The 14,442-nt window shown below is 46.6% G+C and overlaps 1 protein-coding gene across 1 annotated transcript in view; it reads right to left on the reverse strand.

The window, feature by feature from the left end:
• The window catches only part of MRPL21 (mitochondrial ribosomal protein L21), a 32,927-nt gene extending 20,570 nt beyond the window's left edge, over positions 1 to 12,357 (reverse strand). Inside the window, exons 1-2 of the mRNA XM_019519849.1 lie at positions 12,269 to 12,357; positions 897 to 982 (exon numbers count right to left, since the gene is read on the reverse strand). Of these exons, the coding sequence (XP_019375394.1) occupies positions 897 to 982; positions 12,269 to 12,324 (142 nt within the window). The 5' untranslated portion in view covers positions 12,325 to 12,357. The remainder of the gene's footprint in view (positions 1 to 896; positions 983 to 12,268) is intronic.
• Positions 12,358 to 14,442: the final 2,085 nt, after the last annotated feature.

Genomic DNA, 14,442 nt, shown 5'->3' on the forward strand with positions numbered 1-14,442 from the left:
GAAAAGTAAAGAAATACTATGAGAAATCAACCAAAAGAAAATTAGGAGCTACAAAACTAGAGACAAAGCAGAATCAGAAGTAAAAGAAACAAAGCAGGGATGCAATCTGGAAGGTCAATTGATAAAATGTGTAACAAGCACTGAACCAACACCAATCAATACAGCTCAGTATGAACCGAACCACAGCCTAATAACCACATCACATCCACTTTATGGACAGCACAGCATCTCCTTTTCCTCCATTGCTCCCAACAGCCATAAGTAACAGTTCATGCTACTCAAAGGGCCCTCCCTCTGCCATTCCCCTCTCAGATGTCTCCCTTTCCTCAGTCTCTTCTGTAAAGTCACTTTTTTTGCTCTCTCCAATTTGAAAGTTGGGAGGATGCAGGCCTAAATCAGGTGCCAGTCTGAGAAAGAGGCAAAACACCCATTATCTAAAAGGTCATTGCAAAAAGAAAAACTGATGTTTCCTCTTTTGTCACTGTATTTTCTGTGACATGCAATATATGCTAATGATGTTTCCCTTCAAGGGATAGCTGTAGGACTCCTATGTGCTACCATGGTACAAATATGTAACGGTAAGGGCTATCCAGCCACTGTGTCTAGTTACATTCCTGTTCTAAGGAGTATCTGTCTTACACATTGCACGGTTCTGATGTGAAGTCTACCTTTTTCCCCTCTTAAAAGAGCAGAAAAATCACACACTAGATATATACTGGATTGGCTTATAATTGGGTCCCACAGCAGTATCAACATTTGCACATGCAGTATTTAGTCAGGGACAATCCCGTCTTGAGCAGGGAGCTGAACTACATGACCTTGAGAGATCCCATCCAGTCCTACTTTTCTATGATCCTATTTGATTCTTTTTTGGCTCTGCAAGTGGAGATCTTTACCTGTATGGTACTTTGTCTCTTCTACTGGATCTGGCAGTTTGAACACAGGCCATGGAGGCGAAGACAATGACGTTTTGGCAACAAGTCTGTCAATAAGAGTGTAAGAATCAGCAAACAAAATGATATATCATCACCAGGAATCCTGATTTTTTTGTTTAAAAATCCCAAATCCTCCAATTAAAAAAATCCAAATTTCTCTGATAAAACCTCCCAAAAGCTGTACTTTTTCTGTGACTAAAATGAAATGTCACTATATCTATATATCGATGTATCAGTTGAACACAATGTTTTGATATATTTATGATTTTAATGTCATTTGGAAGCATACCCGTGCCCTCAATCATTATTGTAACAGGAGTAGCTCCCTAGGGGTTGCCATGATCTCCCCTAATGCCCCTTATCGTGTTCAGTTGGTCTATGGTGCACCCTCAATCTCACCTGCCACGTCTTTGATGTCAATTATGTAATTAGGGAGGCTGCCTCTTCGGTTTTCCTGGACACAGTTATCCTCCCGTACATTAGCCCGGCTCTGCTAATGGGTGTTCCTGGGTACCCCAGCCTTATGGGCTGTGCGTGGCTCCAACCAGCCCTTTACCACGCCCCAAGCCTTGCAGATGTACCAGACGTTGTTCAGTCAGTCTCGCTCTCTGTGCCCTCTCTGGCACTTGGGCTCTCTACGGCCCTCGTCTCGCAGCCGCATCCTCTGGCGCTCATCAACCGCTGCCCCTTTTTGCCTTGGGGCTTCTTGCTGCCCCCTTTTGCTCTGGGGCGCTTATCACACTGCCCCCTGCTCTGGGGTTACCACAGCTTTGGGGCTCAGGTGGCCATGGCCGTGCCTGGCCCCAACTCTCCTCCTTGGGGTCTCGACCCCCTGCTGGGCTCAGGCGGTCTCAGCCTTACCTGGCCTCCGATTCCCTGCTCCCCTTTGCCTCGGGGCTGGGGTCAGTACACCCCCGGATGTGGCGCCCTCTCTGGTGCCAGGGTCCCCACGCTACCATGGAGCCCCTATGAGGCCTCCTCCAACGCCATATAGCCTCACCTGGTCCTCTGGTGTAAACCACAAACACACAGCATAAGCCCCTAGGCTGTAACATAAATTCTCGCCGCTTAGCAGTAACATCCTTCGAGCCACCCAACGGGTACTCCATCTCTTCCCTAGTATCAGCCTGCTCGTGCAGTCCGGCTTCTCCTCTTTACTCACATAGGTAGCGTTCTCTCTCCCTTGGCAGCCAGCAGCCCCCACACACTGGCCTCAGACTTGTGGTTTATATATATAGGAACCAGGCCCTGGTCCTTCTGGTCAGCTGACCAGGCAGGTGTAAGTCCTTACCCTCATTAACTGGTTGGCCTGGCAACCTGCACCTGGATCCTTATCTCTGCTCTCAAAGTAGCAGGCACCTTAGTGCCCTGCTACAATTATAACAAAATTAATTCTAAATACCTATATATTTTGGCATTTGATTTTGGTTGGGTTTTTTTCAATGGAAAAAATCAATGCTCCCCCCGCCCCCTTTACTCACCAGGACACGGGTCCAGCTGCAGCTGTCCACCCCCACTACTTTGTGGAGCTGAGCAGTCCTGATATGCTAGTGCCCTGCCCATGCCCATCCCATTGCCCCTCACTCCCGACTCACAGCCCCTCAGCCCTGTCAGCGCCCCTCACTCCCAACCCACAGCCCTCTGGCCCTGCTGGTGCCCCTCACTCCCAACCCACAGCCCCCTTGTGCTGCTAGTGCCCTGCATTTCCAACCTACAGCCCCCAAGCCCTGCCCATGCCCCTCATTCCCAACACACCGGCCCCTGCCCCCACCCCCCACTCCAGCATGGACTCATCAGGGGAAGGGGGCCCTTCAGGGGCAGGGGTGGCTGCACTCTCAGGGGCAGGGGTGGCTGCGTGCGGTCTGGAGATGCTGCCAAGTGGAGACAATGACCACGGCCAGGCTGCCTAGCATGGTGTGAAATCCCCAGCCTCCTTCTCCCTCCAGCCTGCGCTAAGGCCAGACTTGCTTTGCTGCTGCTTGCAAGAGTGGGAGCCACTACAGCCAGGACTGAGACTGCTTGGAGCCCCTTGCCCTCCTCCAGCTGCCCATAGCATCACCCAAGCCAGAGCTGTGTTTCTGGTCCTCCCCACTGCACCTCAGCTGATGTCACGGGGCAGCATGTGGTGCCCCAATCGCTGTATGCGCTTCAAGCCACGCAGCTCCCCACTGCCCCCAAAGGACCCTCTCCCCCTGCTTCCTTCCTCCACTAGAGGTTCAGGTGCCTCCAGGCGGGCCCTGCTGGCAACAATGCTGAGCTGGGCTTGCCAGCAGAATTGAGCGCTGCCTCAGACTCCCTGCCCCACCGCAGCCCCAGCACCTGGACTGCTTCCCCCAGTGCCTGCAGGCACTTGCAGGCACACAGACTCCCCCACACACCCCTGCTCCACACACAGCCCCTTCAGACAGTCCAAGCCCTGGCTCTTCAATCCCCCTGTCCCACAGATTTACCTATATTCAGTTGCTGGGACTGCTCCCACCACCCTTCCTGGCTGCATGGGCACACACACGGCATCCCGACTCCAACTGCCCTTCACCCACTCCCCTTAGTGCCAAGCAGCTCCTTGCAGGCTGGAAGACTGCCAACCTGCAAGGGGCTGCAGTAACTGGCTGCCTTATTTCAGTCAGAGGTGGTGTTTCTCTGCAGGCAGAAGGGGGACTTGCTGCTGCAAAAGAGCTACGAGTCTGAACACACATGGTAGTGTAGAATCATAGAAAATTAGGGTAGGAAGGGACCTCAGGAGGTCATCTACTCAAACCTCCTGCTCAAAGCAGAGCCATCCTCAACTATAGCATCCCAGCCAGGGCCTTCTCTTGCCAGATCTTAAAAACTTCCCAGTAGAGATGCACCAATATATTGGTTCATATCAGATTGGCACCAACAAAAGGGAAATTGACATTATGGGCAATCGGCTTTTTTTGGGTGGTGTACCCAATAATGTCACAGATAAATGTCACCATGGGGGCCTTGAACTGCCCATGCCACGGCCCTCCCTTCCCCCATCCCCTCCTCTCTACAGACTTACTGGCTGGACACTGCTCTCCAAGCTGTTGGGCTGAATATTGGCTATCACAGTGGTATAACCGGCCATCAGTATCAGCCAAAAACATCTTTATCGGTGCACCCCTATTTCCAAGGATGGAGACTCCAAAACTCCTTTGGGTAACCTGTTCCAGTTCTTTACTACTCTCCTCATGAGAAAAGTTTTCCTAATGTCTAACCTAAACTTCCCTTGCTGCAACTTGAGACCCTTACTCCTTGTCCTGTCATCTGTCACCACTGAGAACAGTCTAGTTCCATCCTCTTTTGAATCTTGCTATTAAATCTGCACCTCAGTCTTCTTTTCTCCAGACTAAATAAGCCCAGTTCCCTCAGCCTCTCCTCAGAAGTCATGCCCCCCAGTCCTCCAAATCATTTTCACTGCCCTCCGCTGGAATCTCTCCAATTTGTCCACATCCTTTCTGTAGTGGGGGGGCCCAAGACTGGAAATGGTACTCCAGATGTGGTCTCACCAGTGCTAAAGAGAGGAGAAGAATCATTTCCCTCAATGTACTGGCAACACCCCTACCAATGCAGCACAGCATGCCATTAGCCTTCTTGGCAACTAGGGCACACTGTTGGCTCATATTCAGCTTACTGTCCACTGTAACCCACAGTTCCTTTTCTGCAGAGCTGCTGCGCAGCCAGTTGGTCCCCACCCTGTACTGGTGCATGGGACTGTTTCCTCTTAAGTGCAGGACTTTGCATTTGTCTTTGTTGAACCTCATGAGATTTCTTTTGGTCCAATACTCCAATTTGTCTAGGTCTCTCTGAATCCCAGCCCTACCCTCCAATGTATCTACTACTCCACCCCAGCTTGGTGTTATCCACAAACTTGCTAAGGGTGCACCCCATCCCATCTTCCAGGCTGCTGATGAAGATATTGAACATAACCAGCCCCAGGACAACCTTTGGGGCACTTCACTTGATACCAGCTGTCAACTAGACATAGGGTGTCTACACGGCACTGTATGGCGATGTTGCTATGGCACCATACTTTAGTACTTCTTTTTGGAAGTATTAAAGCATGTTGGAGTATGGGTGGTTACTGCGCCATGAGTGCAGTATACAGGTAGATTTTGCCCCTATATGCTATATTGCCGTAGCAATGCGCTATACCTGAGGAGTGTGCTGTTATGGTGACGTAGCTGGTGATTACATGTGGACACACATGGATGCTACATTGCCATAGCGTGCCATACGGTGACATAGTGCGTTGCTATGTCACTGTAGGGCGACATGTAGACGCACTCATAGAGCCTCTGAGCCTGACGACCCAGCCAGTTTTCTATCCATGTTACAGTCCATTCATCCAACCTGTACTTCCTCAGCTTGCCTGTGAAAATGTTATGGGAGCCCATATCAAAAGCCTTGCTAAAGTCAAGGTATGTCATGTCCGTTGCTCTCCCTGTATCTACAGAGCCAGTCATCTCGTCATAGAAAGTAATCAGGTTGGTCACAGTTTCATAGTTTCTAGGGTCGGAAGGGACCTGAGCAGATCATCTAGTCCGACCCCCTGCCATGGCAGGAAAGAGTACCGGGGTCAAATGACCCCAGCAAGGTGTTCATCTAACCTCCTCTTAAAAACCCCCAGGGTAGGAGCCTGCACTACTTCTCTTGGAAGTTGGTTCCAGACCCTAACCACCCTGACCGTGAAGTAGCGCCTCCTGATATCTAACCTAAACCTACCCTCTGCCAGCTTGTGACCATTATTCCTGGTCACTCCTGGCAGTGCTCGGGGGAACAGTGACTCCCCCAATGCCTGCTGATCCCCCCTGACTAGTTTATAACAGGCCACAAGATCCCCCCTCAGCCTTCTCTTTTGAAGGCTGAACCGGTTCAGGTCCCGTAGCCTCTCCTCATAGGGCCTGCCCTGCTGTCCCCTGATCAAGCGAGTGGCCCTCCTCTGGACCCTTTCCATGCTGTCCACATCCCTCTTGAAGTGTGGCACCCAGAACTGGACGTAGTACTCCAACTGCGGCCTGACCAGTGCCGCATAGAGGGGGAGGATCACCTCTTTGGACTTGCTCGAGATGCATCTGTGGATGCATGACAAGGTGCGGTTGGCCTTCCTATGCCTCCCCACACTGCCGGCCCATGTTCATCTTGGAGTCAACGATGGAGTCAATTTGCCTTCAGCAAATCCATGCTGACTGTTCCTAATCACCTTCTTGTCCTCCAAGTGTTTAGAAATGGATTCTTTGAGGACCTGCACCATGATTTTTCCAGGACTGAGACAAGGCTGACTGGTCTGTAGTTCCTTGGATCCTCCTTCTTTCCTTTCTTAAAGATGTGAACTATATTTTCCTTTTCCAATGATCTGGGACCTCTTCCAATTGCCACGAGTTTTCAAAGATAATGGCCAGTGGCTCTGCAAACACATCAGCCAAATCCCTCAGCACCCTTGGGTGCATCATGTCTGGCCCCATGGACTTATACCTGTCCAGCTTTTTTAAATAGTCCTGTTCTTTCACCACTGTTGGCTGCTCACCTCCTCCCCAAACTATGCTGCTAGGTGCAGTAGTCTGGGACCTGACCTTGCCTATGAAGACAGAGGTGAAAAGGGCATTGAGCACTTCAGCCTTTTCTGCATCCTCTGTCACTAGGTTGCCTCCCCCATTCAGTAAGGGACCCACACTTTCCTTGATCTTCCTCTTGTTACTGACATACTTACAGAAACCCTTCTTATCCCTAGCTAGCTGCAACCCCAATGGCACTCTGGCCTTCCTGACTTCATTCCTGCATGCTCAAGCAATACGCTTAATACTCCTCCCTAGTTGTTTGCCCATATTTCCACTTCTTATAAGCTTCTTTTTTCTGATTTAGTTTACTAAAAAGTTCTCTGCTAAGCCAAGCTGGTCTTCTGCTATACTTTCTCGTCTTCCTGCACATCAGGATGGTTTGTTCCTGTGCCCTCAGTAAGGTTTCTTTAAAATACAACCAGCTCTTCTGGACTCCCTTCCCCCACAGGTGGACCTCAAATGTTTCCAACTTTTTTCTCCTTTACAGTATTTCCCAGAGTTCAGACACCTTCTGACTTTGTCAAGGGCCCCTCATGCTCAGGGACCTCTGGTCTCATCAGTCCTGTCTTCTCTCTATGTGGCTGAGTGAGGCCGTGAGGAGGAAAAGCAGAGGTCTACCAGCAGTGGGGTTCAAACACATGTGGAGGCGTAAGTCCAACGCCTTCACCTCTCCACCATCCTGCTCAGGCCACAGATTTCAAAGGACTTTGGGTCAGGAGCTGAGTAAGAGGAAGAGGCTGTGACTACTTCTTGTCATTCCAATGTTCTCAATGACCATTGGGGCATGTCCGTTTAGATGAGGCAAGAATAATGGCCTCTTCCCGTAACAGGCAGAATAAAACTAACTACAAGTAAGAGGACTCCTGATGTGGCAAAATTCTTCCTCCCTGTGCCCTTTGCTCAATCCCACCCTGGTGATTGCGCAGCTCCCCCACAATGACAATAGTAAGAGGCCGAGCAATGAAATACAGCATAGCGCTGCAGTGACTGGCAAAACTGCTGGTGCTTTCAAAAGTGCTGAAGCTGCAGCCCGTCTCAAGAGACTGCTTAACCACATGCTGAAACTGTTTTGTCTTGCTCCACAGCTAGGCTTGCAAATAAGGGGAAAGCATTTCACCAAAATAGAAGCTGCTGCTGCCCCGCTGCTCCAGGCTATTGAGGTACATGGTCAAGTGTAGAGAATCCCAGACAACTTTGACAGAAAGGGGATGAATGGTTTGTTTGTGTCTGCCCAGTGTCCTCCCACCCCAACACACAAAATAGCTTGGGCTGTTAATGTTACAGTGCAACAAACCTACATTTGCAAAAATGCCAGTGCAGAATAAGCAGTTTGAGGATGCGCTGGAGATTCACTCAATAACTTAAAATCATGGGGCCTTTGTTGAACTAAGCTTTAACTTGCTGCTGCTGCTGACACCACTGCAGCTTCACTGGCACCAGATACAGTAGGGAGCAGTAGCAGAAAGTGCCAGTGGCCACCAGTAGTTTGCACCAGTGTGGTGTGCAGAGTATATGAGACCTGCCCCATTTCAGTCAACTGGAATTTGCCATTGATTTCCATGGGAGAGGAAACAGGCCTCTGCTGCTTGAGAGGCTAGTGGCTACTTCAAGTCTGGTCTACATCAGTGGTAGCTACCCCTTTTTTGCAGGTGTGTCACAAGTCATGCCCTTCCTCCCGGAGGCATACCTGATAAAAGTTTGTGCCCTATGGCACCAGAACAGAGGCGGGGGATCCAGCCTTCAGCCACAGGAGCAGGGTAAGGACACCAGTGAAAGCAGAGGTGTTGCTGCCAAAAGCCAACATTAACCTCTCCTTGGACCTGTGGCAGACACCGAATTCAGGGCTTTGACACCTGGCTCGCCATATGAAACTGCAGCCCATGCTATTTGTGGCACACTGCTGCAGGTTAGCCACCCCATGTCTTGACTCACACTGTGCCCAGTGTGGCACTGGTTTTAGCAATGTTGGGGAGGAATTGAGACAAGTACCCAAAGTGCCTTAGAAGGACAGATGATCTAATTAGCCTCCTCAAATCAGCCTCAAGGGACTGAATATTAATGACTCATGCATGTTACTTCTTCCTTTCCAGCCTAACTATTTTTAAAGCTCTTTTCAGCTAAATTGATAGTTTAGTGAAGACCTTGAGAACCACAGCTGGCTTCTCTATAGGAGCTCATGAAGCTGCTCTTCCTTTCAAGCTTCCAGCTGCACTCCTTGAATGAAGATACTAATGGCTGCTAACATCTCACTTGGGAACTACTTTAATTCAGCGCTTGAACTGAGAGATCTGATTTAATGCAAAAGCCTCCGTGAGTTTGCTTCTTACTTCCACACAAGCTTGGCGTTTGCCAAACACGTGGTGGGTTGTGTTTCTTAAACAACTGAATACAACAGAACCACTTCAAAGATTTAGCAGTTTTGTGATTTAGGACAGACTTAGTTTATGAAGTGACAAGCAGCAAATTTTGTTAAATGCCGCAACTTAAATCCTCAACATGTTTCCTGGGCTTTTATGTAGTTATGGTGCAAAATTCACTGAATCGTGGAAACGGGACTGTAGGAGGTACGGTCCCACCCTTTGCTCAAGGCAGAAACGTTTCATCTATGCCTAAACCATCCCAGGCAAAAGTTTGTCTAAGCTGTACATAAGAACCTGCAGTAACAGTGATTCCACAACCTCTCTAAACAACCTGTCCCAGTGCTTAACTATGCTCCTAGCTAGAAAGTTCTTCCTAACAACCAACATAACTATTCCTTGTTGCAAATTAAGCCCATTCCTTCTTGTCCTCTCCACTGTGGACACAGAGAACAGTTGATCAACAATGTGTTTTGTATGTGAAGATAGTTATCAACTCTTTATTCAATCAACTCCCCATTCTTCGGACTAAATGATCCCAGTTCTTCCAAGCTTTCCTTGTCTGTTACATTTCCTACATTGCTAATCATTTTGATTGCTCTCCTCAGGACTTTTTCCAGTTTGTCCACGTTTTTACCAAAGTGCAGTGCCCAAGCAAAATATTCCCAATGAGGCCTCACTAGTGACTGCTGAACAGAGTGGAAGAGTCACTTCTCATGATTTGCAAGCAGCACTCCTAGTAATATATCCCAATATGCTAGTGGCTTTTTTTTTTTTTTTTTACAACACTGCATTTTTAAATCATTCAGCTTGCCATCCAATATGACTCCCAGATCCTTTGCCACAGAACTGCAGCCTAGCCAGTTGTTCCTCAATTTTTTTTTGTCCATGATTAGTCTGTTCTAATTGTAGGCTTTTACATTTGTCCTTAGCTAATTTAATCCAATTCATTTCAAACCATTTCTCCAATTTATAAGGTCAATTTGAATTCAATTGTACCCTTCAAAGTGTCTACTATCCTTTTAAGCTTGGGGTCATTGGCAAATTTACTAAGTATTCATTCAAAACCATCCTCCAAGTCGTTACTGAAAAGGCTGAGCAGAACAGACCCCTCCAGAACCCAGACTGATATCTCATCCCAGGTACAAAATGAGCTACTGAGTGATGACTACTTTTTGAGCATAATAATTCAACAAGTTATGTACCAGTTTTACAGTAGTTTTCTTTAGGCTATTTCCTTAGTGTACTTATGAGACTAATGGGAGACAGTGTCAAAAGCCTTATTAAAGCTGAGGTATATCATATCCACTGTTCTTCTCCCATCCACAAAGCCTGTCACCTTGTCACAGAAGGAAACCATGTTGGTTAAGCATGGCTTGCTATTGACAAAAGGAAGCTTCTTTCTGAATACTCGTGATTGTTCCTTTGAGAAGCGCTTCTATATGCTGAGTCTTCATGCTCCTTCCTGAAGAATCTTCTTGAGGATCTGACTGATGGGAAGAACAGAGTACTACAGAGATGACAGTGGGTATTAGAGAATGGCTTCCACTAAGGGCATTCAGCACTGTGATACACAATTCACAGGAGCCACTGTCAGAGCTCAAACTGTCTAGCACTGAGTTGCCAATTTCTGTGTTGAACAGACCTTTAACCAGGGTCCCATTTTATTTTCTGCACTTTGACGCTGGAACCCTACCTACCGGAAATGCCAAAAACACTAATCCACTGACAGCTCCAATTAAGTGAAGATCCCGGGGAGGAGACAAAAGGCAGCAGGTCTTGTACTACTGCCATAAAAGTGAAGAACAGAGCTACCAGGCACATTTCAGCCAGCATCCATCAATGTTTTCTTGACAGCTGCATGCTACACTCAAGATTGTCACTGTGTGGGAGCCTTTGCTCCAAGGTTGAGGACTCCCTTAAGACCTGAAGGGCAATGTTCAACTAACAGTCAGCAAACTACATTGGCTGGTTTGTTTGGCTGACGGATAGATGGCAAAGAAAACACAAGGATCACACTATTAAAAACACCTTTTTAACAATACACATTAGAGCTGGACAAGTTCTGCTCAAATACGTCTAATTTTCAGAGAAGAATTTTCATTAGAAGATAAAAAGTAGGGCAGAAAACTCCTATGCCCTGTTAGGTATGACTCCAAGTGGAAACAATTCTTTCAAACTTTGCTGGTGTTAGAAACTTTTTATGAATTTTAGTATCAGGTGGGGCAGAATGAAGCAGCACCAATTAATACCTTTGCATGGTGAGCTTTTATGAAGGCTCTACAATGGAATGAAAGGGGAAAAACCCCTATTATTTTTTTAGGAGTGATACTTTGCACATAACCAAAGTTTTTCACAAAGGTCTTCAAAGTAACTCACTAAACATTCTGCCTCCTTTCACAGATAGAGAAACGGGGGCACAGAAAGATCAGGTATTAACCTAAGATCACAGTGCCATGGTTAATGACAGAACAATGAAGATCTCCTAACTCCTACTCCTTAGAGCAGCTAAATTTTCTGCAGCATGTGGCAGCAAGCTCACCTCCTCCCACAAATAACTTAACCTTGAGATTCTGATCAACCCAGTGTTTAAAGTTGCTCCAATAGTAGCACAATGCCTACATCTGGGGAGATGTGTGTTAAAAGGCTCCTCCATTCTTAAAACAGTGATTTCCTTTAAAGAATTAAGCTATGATACAGAATAGACATTTGCAAAAAAGACTGTCTTTGGTTCAGCATTGTTTTCTCTTTGGAACAGTGAGCATGTTATAGATGGGATAGACAGAAGAGCAGTGGTTTCTGCTATATGACTATAGTAAACACCATTTCTGCAGGGAGTGAAGAATTCCCTGAGGGCTCTGATCAGCACTTTCTAGAGTTAATAGAAAAGATGAAAGTCACAAAAAGCATTTTAAATTCTAGGAGACAGGTTCACACTGGGTAAACAGGGCAAAATTAAAAGTGTGGCAATTGTGTTGAATCAATCAACTTGGCAACCTCTATGTGCCCTTTCAAAACCAAATGCTACCAAAAATGTTCTCCAGTGCCCTGCCCTTTTGGGACTGGCTCCATGTGATACAAGGACAGAGATCACACCCTCATTCTGAAGCTCTCAGGATACTGAGGAGCGAGTGCTTCATCTCTGCTCTTTGCAAATACAGAATTCTGACTGGAACCAGAATTACTAGGTGCTGTAATCCAGAAACCAGAACAAATTAATTTTCTATTTCTTTAGTGACCCCTTATGGCTAAAACAAGGAGAGGCATTTACTGGAGCTACATTCAGTCTGTTTACGGAGTTACTTCTTTACTGGCTCACAGAAAGGGAAAAGGAACAAATAAGGAGGGACGAAAAATCAAGGGAGGGTTAATATCTCTGAGGGAAAAGTGAAGTAAAGCAAAATTTTGACCTCACCCTTGCTGTTGTGAACTACTCTGGGAACTGTGGCTTCGAACTGCAGACCATAACATAGATCCTGAAAGACAGAGACCAAAGAGAATTAAGTAATGACATTGGGATGGACAATCTGTGTTTATTTAATAAGGAAGTATGAGTCCTCTCAGTTGGCACCATTAGGAAAAGTCTTAGTGTCCAACACAACAGAATTTCTCTCATTCTTTTACCTCCCACAAAAAGGCAAAAATATTTAGAGGGGGCCACCAACATACATAATGAATCAGAAACTTGTCTATGATGTACAAAAATCCAGCAGAACAGAAGAGAAAGTGGGCCCGACATCTACCATGTACGGAAGATACTCCCAGTAAGTGAGACATTCAGTTCCAAGATCTCAAATACTAGGTTAGCAATTCATATGGCTGTAAATCATCTCTTCTGTAAACCAAAGAGGGATGGTTCCAGTGGTTTAGACACAGCATTGCATGCTCATAATAATACAGTATTATTCTAATGGCTATTGTTAAGTGTATCCTCCTCTGCCCAGGTATGTCTCAACCTTTTAAGGCAATGACAAGTTATTACTGAACATCTGTACGTAAAACAAGGTTCTCCCAGCTTTTTATATCCTCTGGTTCACTCAGAGAGAAGGAGAGAGTAGCACACAACCTCAGTAACTTCCAGACAGTCCCTTCAATAGTGAAGTGAAACATATGGAAGCCCTGATGGCACGGTGAGCTCGATGGAACTTCTCTAGAGCAAGGGACCACTGGTTTTAATCCCTTTTCTGCCTGCACAAATTACCTTCCCCTTATCACAGACAAGCAGCATCCTGGGCTTTTTCCATGGAAGAGATTAAACGCAATGGAAAAGGTGAAGGTGGTGATTTTAATGGCTTATTCAGGATGGGTATGGCTATGGGTAGTTAATGCTGGACAATGAGCAACTGCAACAGCAAAGAGAGCAGACTGGAGGGATTACAATCAATGAGACTGAACATCTGGAGAGGCTGATGAAATTCCCCTTACGGAAGGGTCACTTTCTAATGGGTTTTCTTAGGGCTGTGTGAAACAGCACTGTTTCGTTCCGACTTCTGTTTCTCCGGGGCAGTGTTTCATTTAGTTTCAAAAGCACTGTCCCGTTTTGTTTCATCAAAACTGTTAGCTGTTTTGACATTTCGCCCATAGGCTATAATGGGGAAGCATGGAACCTCCTATAACTTCGTCATTTCTTGCCTGGTTCACCTGAAACTTGCAGGGATGGTAGCCCTTTCTGAGGCCATGATGCCTGCCAAGGTTCAAGGATATAGGTGCAGGGGTTTCTAGGAAATGGTACCTCAAACTGTTCAGAGCAAAACTCGCGTCACTTGTAAGTGTGAAGGCACAGAGAAAGCTCAGTTGAAACAATATTTTTTACGCTTTTTTTTTCATCCCTCCCCCAGAGCACTGGGATTGGAAGGGACCTCAGGGAAGGATCACAGTCACTGGCCAGCTACACAGTCAGTATCAGAGCAGTCCTTCCCCCGCTTCCCCCTCCCCTTCCTTACATTCTCTTTACCTGCAAGCAAGCTGAGCTTCGAAACTTGAAACGTTTTGAAACTTTCAAAACATTTCAACTGCCCTTGTTTCATTTCAAGGCTATTTTGAAGCATTTCATTTTAATTCAATTTTGCTGTTTCAAGCTCAAAATGAGTCGAAACAGCATGGAAATGAAACAGCGGGCGAAATTTTGCACAGCCCTAGTTTTCATTGCTTTTATACTTTTCATTGCTTTTTTTTTTTTTTTTTAGTGACAGCGCTTGAATGTTTATTAGAAACAAAATGGTACCAGCACAATACTGTGGGGGGAACAGGACTAACCAGGGCAAGTCAGGCTAGCAAACATGAAAAGCACCAATGCAACTTCATTAGCAGAAAATGAAGCCTTCTCCAAAACCCTCTTCTTAACAAAGAGTATTTGCACTAGAGATACACCGATACATGGGTCCGATATCGGATCTGCACCTATACAAAGAAAAGTGACTACTGGAAATTGCTTTTTTTGCCCAGTGCGGCTGATAATTTGGCCAATAAATGCTCCATGCATGTATGCAGATGCAGCACAGCATGCAGGCGTGAGGAGCATAGCCTGGCAGCTTGGACAGCTGTGTCCAGCTGGTAATTCTGTTGTGGTAGAAGGAGAAGGGGGAGGGA

The sequence above is a fragment of the Gavialis gangeticus genome, unplaced genomic scaffold, assembly GCF_001723915.1.
Source record: "Gavialis gangeticus isolate Ggan-Ray unplaced genomic scaffold, GavGan_comp1, whole genome shotgun sequence".
In the NCBI taxonomy this organism is placed as follows: Eukaryota; Metazoa; Chordata; order Crocodylia; family Gavialidae; genus Gavialis; species Gavialis gangeticus.